At 48.0% G+C, this 20,691-nt stretch overlaps 1 protein-coding gene across 1 annotated transcript in view; it reads left to right on the forward strand.

The window, feature by feature from the left end:
* LOC116432087 (uncharacterized) overlaps positions 1–7,879 on the forward strand; it is a 112,715-nt gene extending 104,836 nt beyond the window's left edge. The window contains exon 3 of the mRNA XM_031988441.2: positions 1,572–7,879. Coding sequence (XP_031844301.1) covers positions 1,572–1,652 — 81 coding nt within the window. The 3' untranslated portion in view covers positions 1,653–7,879. The remainder of the gene's footprint in view (positions 1–1,571) is intronic.
* The last annotated feature ends 12,812 nt before the right edge of the window (positions 7,880–20,691 follow it).

Below are 20,691 nucleotides of genomic sequence, written 5' to 3' on the forward strand. Positions count from 1 at the left end.
TTTATCTATCACTCGTTCCAGATCGATAAATACTTTATCTTCTACTGAAGATTTCATACATTTCTAAAAACCTTCGTCCGCAAGGGTTAATTCAAACATCCAAGATGCGTCTCTCAAATACCCAACAGTCCTATCCTCTAATCTCCGTCAACCAAAGAACTCAGTCTCAACTTGCCTGTTACGAGGAATGATCCGTTCCTCCGATCGGAACCGCGAGGAATAAAGTTCGGCGAGGTAAAAGTTCGCCTCCCGCCGGTTGACGGGCGGGACGAAGAGGAGTTCGGGGTCGAATGAAAAATACACGACGGCGCAGTTGCCGACGGCTACGCGTGCACACACAGCCTTCGACTAAACAACCTCGGGGTATAGATTTATAGATGGACGATACCCGCTGGGAAATCAGCATCGTCTGTGCTTTCAGCGATGCCGGTCGGCCGGCCGGCCGAGCCGAGCCGGGCGAACGACCCTGCCGGGCCGAAAATGAAAAACCAGCGACTTTTCAAGTTTTCATCGGTGGCCCGAAGGGCTCGGCCCCCGTGCTCGCCGCTTTACGGTGTCGGGGAATTTTTTCCGGGCCGACGGATCGTTTAAACAATACCCCGGCAACTCGGGACCCCGTCGGCGATCGATCCTCGCCGCTTCCCGACGACCAGACCGCGATTCCTCGGAGAATCATTTAACTTTTGTTCCCGGGAATCCTCCAGAAACCCGCGCGCGGAACGTCTTGCGCCCGGCGAAGCCTTAGGAGCCGATATCGAACGGTTTACGACCGTTTGCATCGCGAGCTCCGATTGCGACCGGTTAAATATGCTTTCAGCTCGATGAAAGGAACGCGGAGATGCAACGCCTGCTCGTGCGAGATGCGGAGTTCTGCGTGATGTAGATATTCATGCAGTGTGGTTGGAATGTGAAATTTCGGAAATATTATGTAATATTCGATTGTAATTGAAAGTTACTATAGAATAGTACTGCTACTAATTGAGAAAGATCGAAAATTCGACCTGATGACTCTTACTGCACCCTTGACGCTTCGACTACTATTGCACTACTTCTGTTTCTATTATTCATCTATTAGTCTACTATTCTAAGTCTACTTTCTCAAATCTCCGAAGAAAATCTCGTGAATCTTACGCAGTGCTAGGAGGCGATCTCCCCGACGTAATGGGAAATTCGGTTTGAGCGCCTGACGCGATACGGGACTGTTCTTTTGAGAAGTGCTCAAAGCACGTGGTCCGCTGGTGCACCATAAATTAATCCTTTGAACTCCGAATCCTCGCCCTTTCTCATCCCCACTACTCCTATCTCCTCTCTTAAAAAGGACTAAATCGACCCTGCGAGTAGACTCGGTTCAGCACTGTCAAACCAAACATCAAAATTAGATCTAGTCCTATACACAGTGTAAAAGGCGACCTCACCACGTCGAAAACCTTTATAAAACCTCCCTTGAAATAACCAAGTGTCGCACTCATTTCCACGACTGGGAATACAACACTAGCCCCGACAGCTTCTCGACGAATCCCGCAGGACTAATCCTCCTTTCTAATCGAGACTCTCCTATGCTTCTGTTTCAGTGCCCCGGCGCAGCGCCCGGAGAGTTCTCGGAGCGTGCGGCGGCCCTCCTGCAGTCCTCGTCCACTCAAGACGACTGCTAGTCCTCGTCGGGGCCCTCAGTATTCGCCGCAGCCTCCCGCGCGAAAGAAACCGACGGGCGAACCGGCGAAAACTGTCTCAGCCGACTCGCGAGAGCCAGAACGTCGCGCGAGGCTGACGCATCCTTGTAACAAGACCGATCACCGAACGTTTCCTGCAAGAATCGTGTATCTAGGACTCGCCGAGAGATCGATTATCCTATCTCGAGACTCCGCTCTCCCGCGAAACCGAGACGATGTCGCCGCGTTCGCCAGCTAATTTACACGGGGCGCGTTCCTCGTTCCCGGCGCGGCCGTCTCGGCGCGAGAAACCGACGCCAAAAGGCCGCGCGGCGGGAGAGCCGGGCTGTTTCCCGCTGCTCCGCGGTGTAATTACGTTCCGAGGGCCCTCGAAGATTACCCGGCGGCCATCGAGGCGGGCCGGCCATTCACGCGGCTCAAAGGACGCGTAAACGCGCCAGCGTTCCCCGCCGATCCCGACTGAAAGCCGCGGTTCCGCTCGGCCGACGGCGCTGCGCCCGCGGAATCTTTCCTCCCGTGAACCACCGCACGCCGGGGACCGCTTTGCCGCTTTGCGGGACGCCCTCGGAGCGGGCTGCTCGCGTCGGACGGCGACAGGGACGCGGAAACCGAGGAGAAACTGGCGACGGCGAGCTTAACCCGTTTCGTCCCGGACGCAGTTTCTCTTTGAAGGATTCGGAAATGGGTTCCTCTTGAGGTTCTCAGGAAAATGTTGCTAAGGGTTTGTTTAACACTAGGTTCACGGGCATTTATTGTGCACTTCATTCTGTTATTCCTAAAATTATTCCTAATTACCTACTATCAAACCTCCAGTTATTCCAAACTGGAGATTCGATAGTAGGTAATTAGGCTACATGTCAGAGTGATTCAATCAAAATCGGCATTTACAAAATAATCTTTCTAAAATCCAATATGCGTCAGTTTGACGTATTCCGTAAACCTAGTGTTAACACGAAATTTAACGCTGAACATTCATTCGACGCTTCGATTGAGTGAAGCTCACGAGAACTCGTACGGACAGTTTTCCTAATAAGAAGCGAAAGATGGTGTCACCCGAATTTAGGTGACAAAGTGTTAATCAGCGTCGCGGGGAGCACCGGCGAGAACGGGTTGAAAGCGGCGAACGAGGAGACGCGTTAAACGAGGAACGCTCCGGAGCTAACGAGAATCAAAGTTTCCAATTTTTCCGTCGTTTCGACGCGCACGAGGACCTTCCACGGCGGGCCGAGCTGAAACGTTCCCGGCCGATCGATCGAGAGTAGTAGCCGGCGCGGGAGCACCGGCAGCGACGATTCGTCATAATTAATCACGTCGCCGGCGAGCTGTAGCTCTTTATCGGCCGCATTACACGCGACGCTTGCCCTTCGACGGCAAGAGGGATCGAATAATTAACGCGCGCCTTTAATCGCGCGGATCAAACGTTCCTCACGGCGGCCGTCGATCGGCGCTCCGCGTTCCTCCGCCTCGCGTCCGTCTCGTTCCCCGGGCGAAACGCTTGGAAGTTTCGTGAACTCCCGAGAGCCCGGTGTTTCCCTCGAAAATAAGAGAAACGGGGATTATCGCGGAATTCCGGCACTTATCCGAGACAAGGACGAAGAGGGGAATAATTTATACGTCGGCGTAACCGAAACACAAGACGGAAGCGGCCGCGGTAATGAAAACCGTTCCGCTCCCCGCCGGCCCGCGCTCATGAAACATTCAAGAGAGCTCGACTCGCGGACAAAAGCGGCTGCCGCCGCGCGGAACGATCGGGCGGTGCTCCGATCGGCGGACGCGCTGTTTCCTGCGGATCCAGGGACGGCAACCGGAAAAATAGAACAGCGGAACGGACGAGGAACGACGAGATAGGGGGGTGGAGCCCGCGCAGAGAGCAAAGAAGAATAAAAGTCCGGTCGAAAGTCGAGGCTCTCGAGGGCGGGCTATTATGCTCTCCAAGATTTTCGAAGGCCCGCGAGCATTGTTTCCGAGCGGAGAAGGGCCGCGCCGGCGTCTCGAGTCCGGCCGAAACACCGGCTGCACCGCGCGGAAGACAAATGAACGTTCTTTTCCAGTGGCGTGGGCCGACCGCCGAACCAGAATCCACCCGCTCGCGAGTCGCTCGCTCCTCTTTCTTCTTCGCGCCCGCTTCTTTCTCCCTGTCTCTCTGCTCGTCCACCCTCTCTCCTCGTCCCTCCCGCAATATTTCTCCCCCTTTGTTCAATCCGAGCTTCTTCACCGGCTCGCCATCCTTATCGCCTCTGCCCGTTTCTCTTCCTCTTTCCGCGCGGCTCGGCGGTCCTTTCATCCGATCGAAGTTTCGCGAAATTCATTAAAGACGCGTTAATTCGATCTCCGGCTTCCGGGGGACACGGACGGAGGTTTTCCGGCTTGCGTTTCTTATTGGCACTTCGCGGTGAGTTGAGTCTCCGAAGAGGACCGGGGATTCTTTTGTGCGAGCTGCGCAAGTTCCGATCCTTGAAAGGACTCTGACGAAAGATCAATTTGCTGGGGTGGATCCGAGGGGAACGGAGGGAGACTGTTGCCGTTGCGAATGGCAAGGGCAATCGTCTGTAGATGGGAACTCCTTTGGATAAACTGGAGCGGTTAACGCTGGAGCTAGTGGATAGTCGCGACCGCATTGCGGATTCTTTTGTAATTATTCGAAAATCGAACCCTTTGGCTGCGACAGAATTGCATCAGCTCGCGTTCCTTGGGAAGTCTGTTGAAACCATGGAAACCTATGGCTAACGAGCGGTTAACGCTGGAGTTAGTGGATAGTCGCGACCACCTTGACAATTCTTTAGTAATTATTCAAAAATCGAACCCTTTGGCTGCGACAGAATTGCATCAGCACGCGTTCCTTAAACAACTAAATTAAACTATTATGAAACAATCAGATTTATGTAACACGACTATCGGAAGATCCCTGAATTAGCCCTTTACGGATGAATGTCGACCAGATGTTCATATTTGGAAGACTAAGTCGCAACAAACGACTTTAATTAGAAACAGCAAGAGATTAGCACGTAGTTTCCTGTTTTCCTATCAATTGAGCAACTATATATAATTTAACTTCATCTGCGAAGGTTTTGTACATTTCAAAGAATCTTCGTCCGCAAAGGGTTAAGCCTCTGATAATCAAGATGCGAAGAGCTCAGATAACCGTACCGGTTAATTTTCAGAAAACTGAATTGCGATGGAAATTGATGAGAAAAACTCAGATATATTGTTATGTAATACATGTTAAATTTATAATCGATTGGAATTAAATTTTATATTTTCTCAATGCTGTGGTAGTTAGCTTGCACGGCTAAGTGTCTTCATATAAAAACGAGATTTCTCGTGTTGTCCCTAATAACGACAATTATTTAATTAGAATTCACCGACGTCCGATCTAAGCTTCGCCGCAATCACTGCCAACATTCCACGACCCATAGACGCCAACGTACACCGAAAGCAAATTTCCCACCTGCCTCTAGGCGTCAACAGTAGCCACCGATCGACGAGTTTCAGCCGAATACAAAGGGTGACGAGGCAATCGACATCGCGATAGGTGCACTCCATAGAAAAATCTAGAAAAATCTCTGCACGGCGGTTCTAGCGCGAAAAATCAATCGTGCTCATCGAATCGCGGCGCAGCATCCAGCGACCGATAACTGGCCCCATAACAATGACACTTTCCGTTGAACGTAATAAGTCGAGAGCCAATCAGCCGCGTCGACGATCAAATCCGAGGCAATCCGAAAAGCGGAATCAACCGATTCGCCCAACGAGCGGTTCATTTAGTCCCGGGAACGATTAGCGAAAGCCAATACGGGCGACGCGCGATAAAGGAATAGGATAAGTTCCAGCTGGAACCCAGCTGCCTCCGTTAACCTCTTCGGCGCCTCTTTTTTCTCCCGCCCCCGCGATCCGCGAGGCAACGGAGCGCAGCTGGGTTAAGGATCAGGCGGATCTTATTAAATTGCTCCTGCAAGATGCATCCGCAGGTGCGACGCTGCTCGGGAGCCACTCGGAATCGACGATTTTTTACAACGGCTTAGACCGTCCGGGAAATTGCGTTTCCCAAATTTGCCTGCACCGGCGAACGGCTCCTCGCGAGCTCGTTAGAGGCGAGGAATCGCCTTTGACCGTTAGTGTGCGGATCTCTGCGCGTTCATGGGGAATCTGGGAATGCAGATTTCTGATTGTAGGTGATACGAGATGTGAAATATTCGGCGTACAGTGATCGTTATAAGATTCGTTAAGAGAAACTTTTCCCTATTACAATTCTATGTTTTCGATTGTCCTCTTGGAAATTTGAATTTACACGGAGATCGGTAGTCTAGCGGTGTGCTGCGGATTTTCGCGCATTTGTAGAAACAAAGTGCAATGATGAATCAGTGAAACGAATTGAATATTCCTTCCATTTCGTATAGTTTCGCGCGGATACCATTAGTGTGCGGATTTCTGTGCGTTCATGGGGAATTTGGGAATGCAGATTTCCGAATGCAGATTTCTACAGATTGTAGATGGTACGAGATGTGAAATATTCGGCGTACAGTGATCGTTATAAGATTTGTGAAAAGAAACTTATGTTTTCGATTGTCCTCTTGGAAATTTGAATTTACACAAAGATCCGTAGTTTAAAGGTATCCTGCGGATTCTCGCATTTATGGAATCAAAGTGCAACGATAAATCAGTGAAACGAATTGAATATTCCTTTCATTTCGTATAGTCTCGCGAAGTCCCAGAATTCGACGTTTAATTCTATTCGAACGCCACTCCCGAGAATCTGAGTTCGCGTAAGGATCCGCAGTCTACCGATTAAATTCCAGCAACCGCTTCCACGGCCGCGTACATTTTAAACGGAACGATTCATGCGCGAGGCAAGCGAGCGTTCGATTAATCAGCTCGCCGAAATTCCTCGTTCCTCTCGGCCTGCTGTTCCATCGGGCACCAAAGGAACAAAGTCAGCTCGTACCTAGCCGGCCGTTTTTCGAACGCGTCTGTCGACGGTCCTCGAGAAGTATACTGAAAGTTCGTAACCGGGCCGACCCGGCCTGACCTTTCTCGGCTCTTCGATCTCTAGGTAATAATATTCGATAATTCGTAGAAACGAACGAAAGTTCTCCGGAACTTCACAGGAACGCGCGACGAAACTCGGACACCAAAGTATTATAAATAAATACACAAATAAATGAATAAATAAATAAATAAATAAATAAATATATATATATATATATTATATACATATTATAAATAAAATAAATCATATATATAATAAGATGTAACTATCCGTTGGTACATATCGCACTTGCAACCGGTAGAAGTTAACGTTCGATTGCTTGGTGGAGCGGAAACGGAAACGGAAGGGACGGAGCACGTTTCGCGGCGGAACGGAAGGGAAGAAGGCGACGGGACGAGACTTCGTCCGTTCGGAAAGACGGTGTCTTTCGGAATAAGGTTCAATGCGCACGAACGGTCCAATCTCGCGATTCTTTTGGGAGAAACATAAACTTCAGGATGAAAAACCTTTGTTTATCTATTTACGTATACGTATATTCGTCTAACGACGAGTAACTGCTTCGTAACGGACCCTTGTCTTACATTCGGTAAAACGAAAGTGCCATGTTTCCGTAAGGCGATCACCTTTTTACGATTCTCTTTGTACAAGACAGGAAAATCTGGGGAATAATCGTCGCCGCGACCGTTCGCGCGCGTTCAGCGTAAATTCGGTCCAAGCTGGCCGGTCCATCGCGTTACAGGTCACGGAACACCGCCGCAACCCAAATTCACGCGCGTCATCGTCGAGTTTTCTAGATTTTATACCATTGGAACCAGCATCCTCTCGATCTTCCTTCCCGCGGCCTGTCTCGCCGCCGGATTCCGGGCGCTCGCGGAGCGAGAACGAGACGGGGAACGACGAGAGACCGGAAACCGAAACCGCGCGGCGCCCCGTTCGTTGTCCCCGCGAGCCGACTGTACAGTATAGCGAGCGTTTAGAGAGCGAACGGAAGAGGAGACGGAAGATTACGTGTGCGTGTGTGTGACTGAGCGTGTGCGACTGCGACGAAAAACGAATCGATTCGAGGCGAATCGAATCGAATCGAATCGAGTCTGTTCGAATGGGACGAGTGGACGGATGGCTTGTGGCGCACACAATTTGTAAATGCGGACACGACGACATCGCAACGTCTCGCGACACAACGAATATAATAAAGAAAAAAAAGTTCTTCGTTTTCTACATACTCGGGATGATCTTTTCACTGTACCTGACCTGTGCCAATATCCTGTACCTGTGAATATTTGCGGAAGGTTAGGTTGGTGTCGGAAGCAGCTGTTGAATCGATGGTTCTCAATATTTTTTATACGAACGAGTGGATTCGTTGAGATTTCTATGGAGGTGCAGTTTAGTTCGAGTAGTTTTGCTTCCAGTTTGACACTTTGCAGACGAAGATTCTTTGAAATGTATGAGAGATCCAGCAGATGAAGTTACATTATATCGATTGCTTAACACGAACTATCGAGGATTTAATACGATTGATGTGCAATCTCTATAAAAATTGTAACGATAGATTGTTTTCAGTTTCTTTGGATATTCATCGTAGTACTCGAGTGGAACTGTTTATCTCCGAAATCATTTCAAATATTCGATGCTTTTAAGGTATTAATAACTCGAAACCAGTCATTTTGACGGAACTTTTGAATGAAAAGAAAAGAAATTATACACTGATCTCTTGCTGTTTGAGTAATTGAATCGTCTGCGAGTTACTCTTCCAAATATGGGAATTTCATCTCGCCGAAATGTCGACGCTCCGCAGAGGGTTAACCCTTTGAACTCCGTAGGCTCCAATATTGCACCAGTTATATCAAATATTTTAGCAAATCAAAGAAACTACCCCAAAATTATTCGATTTTTCACACATCCAAATTTCGTACTGAGGAAAATGAAAGATCGAAGGAATGTTACAGCATTTCGAATTTTCACTGGAGATACCATGAAAATTAGTTGCAGTTGCTGATAGATTACAAAACCATCTGGAGTGCTAAGGGTTAACCCTTTGCACTCGAGAGATTTTCACTTGAAATGTCCAATACGTTCTAATTAGGTGTAGACGAGACACTTCGAAATGAATTTATTAAGAAATCACATGTGAATTAAGGAACTAAAGCTATTTTCTTTCAATATTTCACATATCAATGCAGCATACAGAGGGTAATGGTGAATATCAAAGTTCATAATGTCGCTCTATCAAATCATCTGGCGACTGGGAGTCGCCTCTCGAGTGCAAAGGGTTAACATGTCTAACTAAAGATTCAAAACCAGAATTTCCACTGTTAAGCAGAAGCTTCCCACTGTTTCAAGCTCGATCGAATCGGTATCCAATCTTCCGACCGGAAACTTCGAGCACCGACACACCGGAACGTGGAATTCCCGAAAACTACGCGCAGCGCGTTTCCATAGCGCTGCAAACGAATACGAGCGGTATAAAAGCAATTGATTCGCTCGGAAGCAAGCGCAGCCGTTAAGTTCGCGTATAATCTGTCTAACGCGAGGCGCGGGAACGCGAGCCAGCGTTAGTCATGGGATCCGTCGATCACGCGCCGCGATTTCCCGGCGCGAGCGCAATTTCCTAGAGATAACCTTTCTATTTGGTAGACGTTCCGAAGAGGTCTGACGTTGGACGTTCCAGAATTAGAAAACGCGAGCTCTATCTTCCTCGCGTTCTCGTCGCTTCCGGCTGAAGCGTCGAGAACGGAAAATTCCTCCAGCATTATCCGCGATTCGCGGCAGCCAACGCGGAAGTCTAGACGCAACTGATCCGATTACCGTGAAACGACGAACGACCGCGCGATCGATCTTCGCGCGATCACCGTTTCGCCGGACGAGACCGTTGATCGAGCCGTTAGGCGTAGCCAGCGATCGCTCGCCAGCCGAATCGCCGAGGCAATCGTGAAGCCGACGGTCCGTCCGATCCCGAGGAATCTGTGCCGCGCAAATACATTTTTCATTCGGCCGTTACGCGTATTTTGAAAGCAGATCACCGCTCGAAACACAATTCTCCGATATCCCCGTGGGTCGCGCGCGCAGAAATAAAATACACGCGTCGAAGCGATAAATCGTCGGGAGCTTTCTGTCGTTTTGTTTTGGACACCGGTCGCGAACAAAGGACGCGCGTCGTGCTCGGTTTTCGATTCGGATCGGCGCCGGTAGAATTTTCCCCGTTGGAAATTTCCATCCCCCGCCCCGCTCCGCGAGCCCGTTCACGTCCGCCCCGACTTTCTGCCTTTGTTTCGCGCTCCGCGGGGTTTCCACGGGAAAACACGGATCGGATCTTCCAGCGCGATCCGCGCGATAAATCATTCCGATTCGGGGGGACGCGCCGCTGCCACCCCCGTCCCATCCCCCCGCGCGGCTCGCGCCGAAAGTAGAATTCAAAGATTGCACGGGCCCGCCCCGGACGAATCGGATTGCCCGTAGGATTGAGCGCGCATTTCGTTAAAAGCGTCCGACGATTATTTATGGAACGCGCGAGAATGGCGACCGTTGATCGGCTTAAAAGCCGATTCCGCGTTACACGCTCGGCCAACGACGACGCGACGCGTCGGATAGCGAATTTTCGGCACGCCGAAATTCGATTCCAGTCTCGACCCCTTACCGATTCACGCTGCCACTGTTTTGGAACTTGAATCTCTTGCATTGCCTCGAGGAGGCGTGCTTGTCGACAGAGTTTCGGATCAAACGCGAATGTCACGAGACTCCGGCTCGCGGTACAGGTGAAATGTCAGAATGTGATAATTGTGGGCCAAATATTCGGCGGAACGTTGTAAAGAAGTACAGAAGGAAAAACGGGAAATGAATTTTCTTGATTCTGTTTTCAACTTCGCGATTCATGCTCGGACGACTGCTTACAGTGATAGGTTGTTGAACTGGTTTGTTTAGTTTCTCCAAAAAAGATATAACTGCACGCTTAACCCTTTGCACTCGGAAGTTTTTCACTAGAAATATTCAACAGTTTCCAATGAGTCATAGACGGACATCCTTTAAGACGAATTGAATGAGGGAAGATACATAAGTTAAGAAACAAAGTTATTTCAATATTTCAAATATTCATGGATTGCAAGAAGGTTAATATTATATATAAAACTTTATAATTTTGGTATATCAAATTGTATGGTGACTGACAGTCACATATTCTTTCGTAACAAAGGCAAATGATATTAGAAATAATTATTATTGACTTTGTATCATGGAACACGTGTTACACTATCATCTAGCTGTTTGTGTTACCAAGTACTTTTATTCGACATCAGTTTTCTAATTGTAATTGTATTTAAGCAATTTTTAAGCTTCGGTCGCCGGTGACCACTGTGGCAGTCAACGTGTTAACTGACGCTCAAAAAAAAAAAGTCGGCATATTCATAGGAAAAAGGAGCATCTAACGAGCGGCCAATCGGTGCGACTTTGCCGGACACGAGACAGCGACGGTGAGAGTCCTACTGTCATTTTGGGCGCGTAACGCAATTTTCACGGAAGGTGCGCAAAATGGCGGCAATTAAAGGTGCAGAGCTGGTCCCCGCGAAGAAGAATCGCGAACTCGATCGATTCGAGCCGGGACACACACAGAGAACCGGGTGAACCGGGTTTTCCCCAAGTTTTCCCGTTCGTTTCTGAGCGAAATTTCAATGCGACTGGTTTCTCGCGCCTCCGCGCTCCATTTCGCCCGGCGAGCCGCGGGAATTCCGACTCGCGAACTCGCGGATCCCGAAACTTCCCCGAGCGGGCTCGACTTAATGAACGCTGCCGTAACACTTGGAAATATTTCGTTCCGTTCGGCCTGCATCGATGGCTCCGCTGAAAAGCAACAACTCGGAAACTTGCCGTTTCCGGTATCCGCGCAGCTTTGGTCGCGGCAGTCGCTCGTTTCCCCGAGCTTCCGGGAAAAAGTTGTTTCAGACAATGAACGGGGAACGGGGAATTAAACGATCGGTATATAATTGTTAATACGTATAACGCGACATGATCAACTTCATTATTATTCCGTGTACATTCGTAATTTACGGGGAATATTTATTCATTGCTTTGAATAGCTTTTGTTCGCTGACGCGCGTGATAACGTCGGAAACGTAGGTCGCATTGTTTCGCGGTAAATCCAACTCGAACGTTAACCGTTCGGATGCCAAAAACAACTTTTGTGGATATTTAGCAAAAATGCGGAAGTGATTGGGTGTGTGCAAGGAAATTAAGAGTACTTATCTAATGAGATCACGAATATTGTGTTGTTACAAAGAAATATCAAAAAATAACATTTATTCGAATAAATTTACTTTGATTTATCTCTTGGAGAATATAGTAAGAAAATTATAATTGATACTGATAAACAGTTAACTCAAACGGTTAACACTAAAACTACCAGAGGGGTCAAATAACCCATGATGTCTTCTTCTCGCAGTCATTAGAGAGGTAACAAATGTTTCTCTAAGAAATTATTAAATAAATTCATTTTCACAAATTTTCAAAAGTCAATTGAACTGCTCGGTAGTTTCAGTGTTAACACGTTGACTGCCACGTCGGTCACCGGTGACCGGAGCTTTCGAATTACTTGGCAATGGTTATAATTTGTCAGAGAAATTAGTTCTCTAGACATTAGTCGAGTGGAAATATTTCATAGCGCTAGTTAGTTATTTCAAGTTACTAGACGACAGTGTAACGTAAGCATTGCGATGTCAAATAACAGTTCCTCCTTATCTTTGTCACAAAAGAATAAGCGACACATGAAACTCTGAAGGTTTCCGTGGAATCGGAAATCACCGAAGCACTTTTCGTAATTATTCGTTCATTCCGTTCGAGTTCATTCGAGTTCAAGTTTCGTTCGAATAACAGGCAACAGCGCCGCCCTCGTTGTTCCCGGTTCGACTCGATCGGAAGTTGGTTCGACAGCGATAAGCGCCGGGACGGTTCGTTAGGCCGCATACGGGCATTACGGGCTCGCCGATACCGAAGTTACCGTCACGGCTCCCCGACGCGGTCCGCGCTAACTTTTCACCAGCTTTCTTCAGCCCCGCAAGAAGCACGAGCCTCGCGGCGCGACCAAACTTTCTCGCCCCCTAAAAACCTGCGGCGCCGCGTCCCGCTCCGACCGGCGTTATTCGATTACGAGGACGTCGGGAACCCGACGCGACGCGGCCTCCGACGATCATTGGAAACCTGTGGCGAAACTATTCGAACCGAAAGGGAAGTTGCTCGCGCGGACAAGATTAACCCTTTGCCCTACAATGTGACACGTGGCGAATATATCGAATGGGACTTAACAAGAATAACCTTTCGACAGGATTCCTGCTCTGCCAGAATTTAGACCTATCTGCGATACTCGCGATGACGCAGCTTTCTCTCAACCCCTTGCCCTATGATTTATTTCTCAACTGTGCTTAACCCTTCGACGAAGATTCCTTGAAATGTACAAAACCTTCAAAGATGAAGCTAAATGATGTATCAATTCCTTAATTAATAGAAGGAACCGAAAATACGTGCTTCTTGCTGTTCCGGTGGTTCAATTAGTTGTATATTTTAGCAGATGAAACTAAATTCTATATCGATCGCATAAATGTTAAAAATAAGGGAACTACGTACTGGTCTCTTGCTGTTTGAGTAATTGGATCATTCGTTTGCCACGTACTGTTCCATATATGAAAATCTGATCTCGAAATATCGACGTTCGTCTGCAAAGGGTTAATAAAAGAATTTTGTGGTTAATAATTTAGTAGAAAAAGGAAAGAATGCTATACCTATTCTGTCTACGTTTACTAGAAATATTAGCGATACCATGCCCACTAAATGACTCCACCGTCGAACCTTGACCTATCATCCCCTATGCTTCACTCACCACTCCTACCTTGTAACATACAACCATGAGCCTCGAGTCCCAAATAAACGAATTTTCCTGTTAACACTAGGGACATCTTTATTTTTCCTTCGTCAAAAATTTGTCACTAGAAATATTCAATTTATTTCTATGAGATACAGATGACATTTCTCTCAACGAACTTAACGAGGAATTTATTCACAAAATAAGGGGAACAATGGTATTTTATTTCCCCATTTCACGTAATTCTACAATTTTGATGGACCAATCGACTAGTAACTGAGAGGCACCTTTCGAGTGCAAAGGTCCCGTCACGCATCGCACATAGACTCGACGGAACCGGTCGCACTGCTCCCATTCCTCGAACCCCAAAGAGGAGGGCTGGGCGGAACGCGAGGCGAAAATTTCATAAAACACCGACAATTTTCCGGTCACCGAGCTTCTCGTTTATGGAGGAAATTAAACAACCGGGCGAATGCCGGTAACGGGGGAAAGTAATCTTTCCCTCGGCGTCGAAGAAATTCGCCTTGCATTATTTCCCCGGCAAATTGCGCGACTCCTTTTCCTCTTCTTTTTCCCGCGGACGGGACGGGGGGGAAACGTTTCCCCGGTAACCGGACGTCGCCGCGCCGAGGACAGACAAAAGAAACGATTCCCCGGGAACCGTCGGCCGGCGAATTTCGTCCGCCGGTTCCAAAAGGAGGACCGGGTCTCGTCGCGCGGCTGGGAATTGCGCAGCTGGCGCGGACCGGGCTTCTTCGAGGCGGCCCGGCGACTCGCGAAACCGCTTAAATCCGCAACGGGAGCTACCCTTTTTTGCGAGCATCGTCCACACGGTTAACCTACGGCCCCGGGTTCCACGCGCGCCAACAATCTCGACGGTTGGATGCGCCTCCTTTCAGCTGAGTCGACGACACACCGTTTCGACCGATTATCGGCTAAACAGGTTAATTTCGCCGTTTCGATTCTGTACGGTTTCAACGTGAAGTGGCTTCGACGATTTTGAATCTTCTGAGCTTTAACCCTTAGCACAGATTTTTTGAAATGTACAAAACCTTCGACAGTTGAAGTTAAAGTATGTATCAATTGTAGAATTGTTAGGACAAAAGGAAAGTACGTACTGATCTCTTGCTATTCAAGTAACTAAATCATTAATTAAATCATCCGAGATCATTTAACCCTTGCGGACGGAGATTCTTTGAAATGTACAAAACCTTCGACAGATGAAGCTAAATTATATATCAATTGTAGAATTGTTAGGACAAAAGGAAAGTACGTACTGATGCTACTCGAGTAATTAAATCATTTTTTCGTGACTTAGTCTTCGAAATGTGAAAATTTCTCTTTAACCTTTAGCACTCCACATAGTTTCTTGAGACGTCAGCAACTCCTACCAATTTTGATAGTAGTCCTACTGAAAGTTAACAATGTTGAAACATTTCTTAGACCTTTAATTCCCTCAGTACAAACTTTGCATGTTTGGAAGATCTAATAATCTTAAGGTGGTTTTCTTAAAATTCACTAAAATATTTATTAGAATTGGTGCAATATTGGAGCCTGCAGAGTTCAAAGGGTTAACAACGACGCGAAGAAGAAGGCGGCTAGGATCGTGTCGCGTCGACCGATCGAAGAACGTCGACGCGGCTGTCAACGTTCGGCGAACTTTCGGTATGGTTTCCCGGAGCCAATTTAAAAGTTGCGAGGTCCTCAGCCGCGTTACGATTCGAAGACGGTCCTCGGGCGATAACGGGGCGCCGGCTGAAATGAAATCGGACTCTTTTAATGCCGTTCCCTTTTAATTCCCGTTTTTCCGCGGGTAACGAACACCGCGGCGTATACTTTCCGCTCGACATCGATAACTTTCGACGCTCCGGGGGGAAAAGTAAATTTCCGTCGACGCTGCGAACGGGGGAGAACCGTCGGACCCGTCCGCGAAACAGTCTTTGCCCGTTTAACGCGAACCCCGCGGGAGGAAAAGGAGACTTTTCTCTGCGGAGCACGTTCTCAAACGGTTATTAATTACTCGGCGGAGATTGGTTTGAAATTTATTACAATTACTATTTAGTACGAAGTCCCCGGGGAGTTTGATTCAGCGAAATCGATGGCGGCCACCGGGAAGGATCGAGTGTCTTCGACCGTTGCCGACGTCGAGGAACGGGAAAGTTTCAAGGGAAACGGCGAGGAACCGGCAATTTTATGACATTGTTAATTTTCAGTAGGACTACCGTCAAAATTGGTAAAGTCACTGAAACCATCTGGAGTGCTAAGGGTTAACACTAGAACTACCGACCAGTCAAATTGATTTTTTCAAATTCCTCTGTAGAAACTCCAACAGCGCGTCTATCGGAACTTCGATTGATTTACAATTCAGCTTTCGTATTGATGAATCGGTTTCTTTAATAACTTCTCAGAGAAGTTTGTCATCTTCTTAATAATTGCAAAAAGGCGTCAGGAATGAGTCATTTTGACGCGTCTGGTAGGTTTAGTGTTAAACGCGACTCGCCGAGGACCTGTACTTTATGTTCTCTATTTTAACTTTATTAAAACTTTTATTTTAACACCACTTGATTTTACATAGTAAAACTATAAAAGATGATATTTAATGTTGAACTTTCTATAATGCCTCGATACCTGAAGTATTAGAATAAAATAGCTGTTTCTCGATATACTTGCGATTTCCCTTCGAGTTAATTTCAACGAATACCGTCTCCGCTTCGTCAAGAAATGTCAAACATTTCCAGTGAGAAATTTTCGAGCGCAAAGGGTTAAGATACAGGATGCAAAGTATAATAGCTGATTGTCTACGAGGATTTAAAAATTAGGTAAATCGTCCCGTAAGTTCAGTTTATTTTTCTACGTATACACCGAACATTCGATTCAATAGAAAATTCTCACAATATCACTTGTCCCTTTCAAATACTTTCTACCAACTAAAGCACGAGAGGTTAGTCAGCAAAGTGCAAGCACACTGTGATTACAAAACGTAACGCGGCAGGTAAGCACACCGCCGCACGAGCTCGCGGGGCGACTTAATAATTGGAAATTGTAACGAAAGCAACAAGAAAGCCGCTGCCGGCGGTCCAATGAGACGCGACCTTGCAACGGACCAACCACGCTAACCTCCTGACTTGATAACCCGAACGAAATGAGACTCCCCCAAGACGCGGCTGAAACTCGACGAAACCTTCGCTGTTCCCTGGTCCCCGGTCTCGTCTCGATTGCGGCAGGTTCGCCGACAGCGAGTAATATATTCATGCCCGACAATGTCGTCTGGCCCCTTTGTTTCCCCCGCGGTTCTAATTTTTCCAGGTCCGCCCCCGAGCCGGAGCCGCCGCGCGGAGGACAGGATCGCCGTTTCTTCGCGAGCGACGAGAGAAACGAGCCTGGATCCTCGATTCTGTCTCACCTCTGTCCGCGATCGCGTCCGCGACGAGATTAGTCGTTGATTCTGTTGTAGCGACTTCGCCACCACGTTGTTGATTGATTTGTCCGTCCGTGGTTCTCTGTCTTGGACCGGGTATATAACCCCGGTAAAACAGAGGAACGCGGCGGACGGCATTCAAGCATATTTGGAGCATTTTCGGCGCGCGGCATACAACAGTAGACGAGCGACATCTGATTTTCAATTGGAACAGTAGAAAAACGGCATCTTCACTCCAAAAAATACATCGTACAACCGCGCTGTATAAAGATACGAATAAATACCAGATTTTTGATACTTCCGCGAACGCAAAACGTGGGTGTGAATTGTGTTTCACTGTCTCCTCGTTACCCTACACTCCACACCCACACTGTTTTCGATTTCGCGATTCACGCTCGGACCCTACGGCTTCTCACGGTGACAGGGTAATAAGGTTGTTGATTTTTGGGCGCGTAACACCTCCGGTCGATCAAAAAGGCGCCTCTGTTCTCGGAAGCTCGCGTCGCAGCGTCGCAGAGGCGAGGCGAAAGTTTCCCGCGGTTAGATTAGAAATCTCCCTGCGGTTTCCGGCGGCGGCGGAGAACGGGGGAAAGGAACACGAACACGGTGTAAACGGCGCGGGGGAAAAAACTGCTTCCATACACGACACCAACGTTCCTCCGGCTTATCTGGAATTAATCCCCAGACGCTCGCGTCCTCCCGCTAATTGCTTTCCCGCTGGAAATACTTCCGTTTCCGTGGCCCGCGGCTACGGGAATAATAATTGTAGTTTCTTTAAGATTCATTAAAATATCTAATATTATTCCCGGCGCAATATTGGAGCCTAGAGAGTTCAAAGGGTTTGAACTTTGTACTTCGCACTCGACCAGTCACCACGTGATTCGATACAGAAACTATGAAGTTGAATATTTAATATTTCGAATTAAAGTTTGCACTGCTGCCCGAAATATTTAAATGGAACACCTCTGTCGCTCAATTTATCTATGAACTATCGTTAAATCAGTTTCAAACAATATGACCTATATCTCGTCAGAAAATGTTGAATATTTCCATTGAGAAACTTTCGAGTGTCAAAGGATTAACCCTTTGAACTCGAGAGGTGATTCTAAGTCACTATTCGATTTGATAATGCAAAACTATGAAGTCGAATATTTAATATTTCAAATTAAAGTTTGCTTTGCTGCGTGAAATATTTAAATGAAGCACCTCTGTCGCTCAATTTATCTATGAATTACCGTTAAATTAGTTTCAAACAATATGACCTATATTGAGAAACTTTCGAGTGCAAAGGGTTAATTTCCGAAAATGTGACACATAGTTCTGTCGAAACGGTTTCGAGAAATTAAAAATGGAGGCGGTATTCGTCACGCATAGATCGTCAGTCGCGTTCCGTCGAAGACCAGCCCAATCATTCTAACGAACTAAATAATCACGCAGTGCACTTTCATTCGAGAGAAGCCATCCTGACCCTTCGAAACTTCACTATTGTCTATAATTCGACGAACATAGTCTCGCAACGCGCGAGCACGCCGACGTGCTCCCGGAAATTCTTGGTTGCTCGGTTAAACCCGCGTTCCCGTGAATTCGCGAATGCCCGGAAGTGACGATACCTCGCCGGCAGCGCAGCGAGCACGGCCGACTAATTGACAGGTCGGCGCAGCGGAAAACCGACGCGAAAAGGGAGACGCGCGCGTGTTTTATTTATTCGGAAGGAAATTAAGGGAACGTCGGTCGCGTCCGCTTCCATTTTCCATTGGGACGCGGAACAACGGTTACGAGTCGGGTTAAAATTACGCGCTTACTAAACAACGTTTCGAAATGAACGCAAAGCAACGGGACGCACACCGTCCCGGCGCGGCGCGCTTTGTGCAATTCCGCGGGATAACTATTCGTGTAATTTTCTGGACCCGGCGAATACTTTTCAGCAATTCGCCCGTGGCGTTTGCCGGCCGGCCTGGACAATTGATCGTCGATCCCGCTTAGAAGCGTCTCGCGAAACTGCGCCACTCGTAAATATTTCCGCCCAGAAGATTTAGAACGGTATCGGTCGAACAGCGGCGATTGCTACATTTATGTTATTCGTTTGCTTCCGAATTACGTTTACTATCGGAAACAATTTGATTTACACGAGGAGCCTCGTCCAGCGTGCCAACAGATGTTTTTCGAATCTGAACAACTCGGAGACTCGGTAAACTAGTGTATCACTGCCGCCATTAAATCGAGCCAGTTATCAAACGATCCACTTCATTCGCGCGGTAACCGCTCGAACGGAAAGCACTTCCAAAGCGTTCCAACGGATAGTGGAAACCCATAAACCACCGCGCCTCGGTAAGTAGAATTCGCCTGTCGATCGCGAAACGCCGCGCCTCGATTAGACGGAGCGACGCGTTGATTCGCGGTATCGGTTCGCATTGCGCAGGAAAATTCCGTCCCCGGCGCGCCGCGCGTCCGGTGAAAGAGTAACGAGACGAAATTGAAGAGCGCTTATGGGATCCCGAATAATTAAATGCCCGGCCCGTGTTTCCCGCGGCCGGCGATGAATTAGCGATAAGCTTCGGGAGACTTCGCGGGGCGAAGCTCGGTTTATCCAAACCGAACTAAATGGAAGTAGTTCCCTGATTGTTTGCCCGCCGGCTACGGAAAAGGTCGGCAAGTAATGAACCTAACCGGCGGACCTAAAAAAGGGGAAACAACCGCCGGTGCATACGTCCCCCGGGGATGGCCGGGATGCGTTTTCTTTCCTCCCACCCTCTCCGGTTGCACCTGCTCCCCGTGTTTCCGCTGGCGGCGGTCCGTTGAATGGAACGCGCAATTTAATTTAATTAAATCCCAGTTGACAAAAAGTTTCGCTGGAATTCAAGCGGAGCTGCTGCTGCTGCTGCTGCCGCTGTTGCTCGTGCTAGCGAGAACAACGCGCCGCGAAACTTATCGGCAATTGCCGGGAAACCGCCGCGGTACCGCCGCGCCACGGCGCTCTCGCCTTTTTCGGTTACAGCATTTCCACGCGAGCCGAATCGCTCGAACGGCGCGTTTACAAGCTGCGATGGAACGTCGGAGAGCAACGTTGATGAAATATGATTTTTCGTTGCGTTTGTCAGACGGTGGAACCGAACGAAGGTTGCTAATTAGGCGGAAATAACACACTATCGGCGGGCATCATGAGCTTGACTCACACGTATAGCAGGCGAAAATTAGTTTTTTCTTAAATTAATAAATTTGGGACTAAACACTGGTCAGATCATAAAACATCCTGGAGTGCTAAGGGTTAAATTACTCTAAAAATCTTCATGACGAGTCCCTCATTGTACGGCAGAGGGTTAACCCTTTGCAGACGAACGTCGCCATTTTGCTGAGATCAAACTTCCACGTTTGGAATACCAAGTTGCGAACAGATTTAATCCGAACAACAAGACAGTTTCCCTGTTCTCTATGATTTCAGCATTTTAATTCAGCAGAATCTGCAAGAGGTTTCGTGTACTTTCAACGATCTTCGCAAAGAGTTAATCGAGGTTCGCAGAGATTCTGTGATAGGAGAAACTCGATCGAACGAGGAACGCCGCGATATGACGGGAAGGATCGCCGATAAATCTCGAGTCGGAACTATGAGAGCGGAACCGTTCGACGAATGCGACGCGGCCGGATCGTCGCGACGGCCGAGAAACACGCGGCGGGAGCCGGCTATTTCAATATTTCACGGGGAACACGAGTTTCGGAAGAGGACGGCCGCGTGGAGAGGGATAAGTCGCCGGAACAAGAGGGATTCCTCGGGAGTTCG

Source organism: Nomia melanderi, chromosome 11 (genome assembly GCF_051020985.1).
Source record: "Nomia melanderi isolate GNS246 chromosome 11, iyNomMela1, whole genome shotgun sequence".
NCBI classification, from domain to species: Eukaryota; Metazoa; Arthropoda; class Insecta; order Hymenoptera; family Halictidae; genus Nomia; species Nomia melanderi.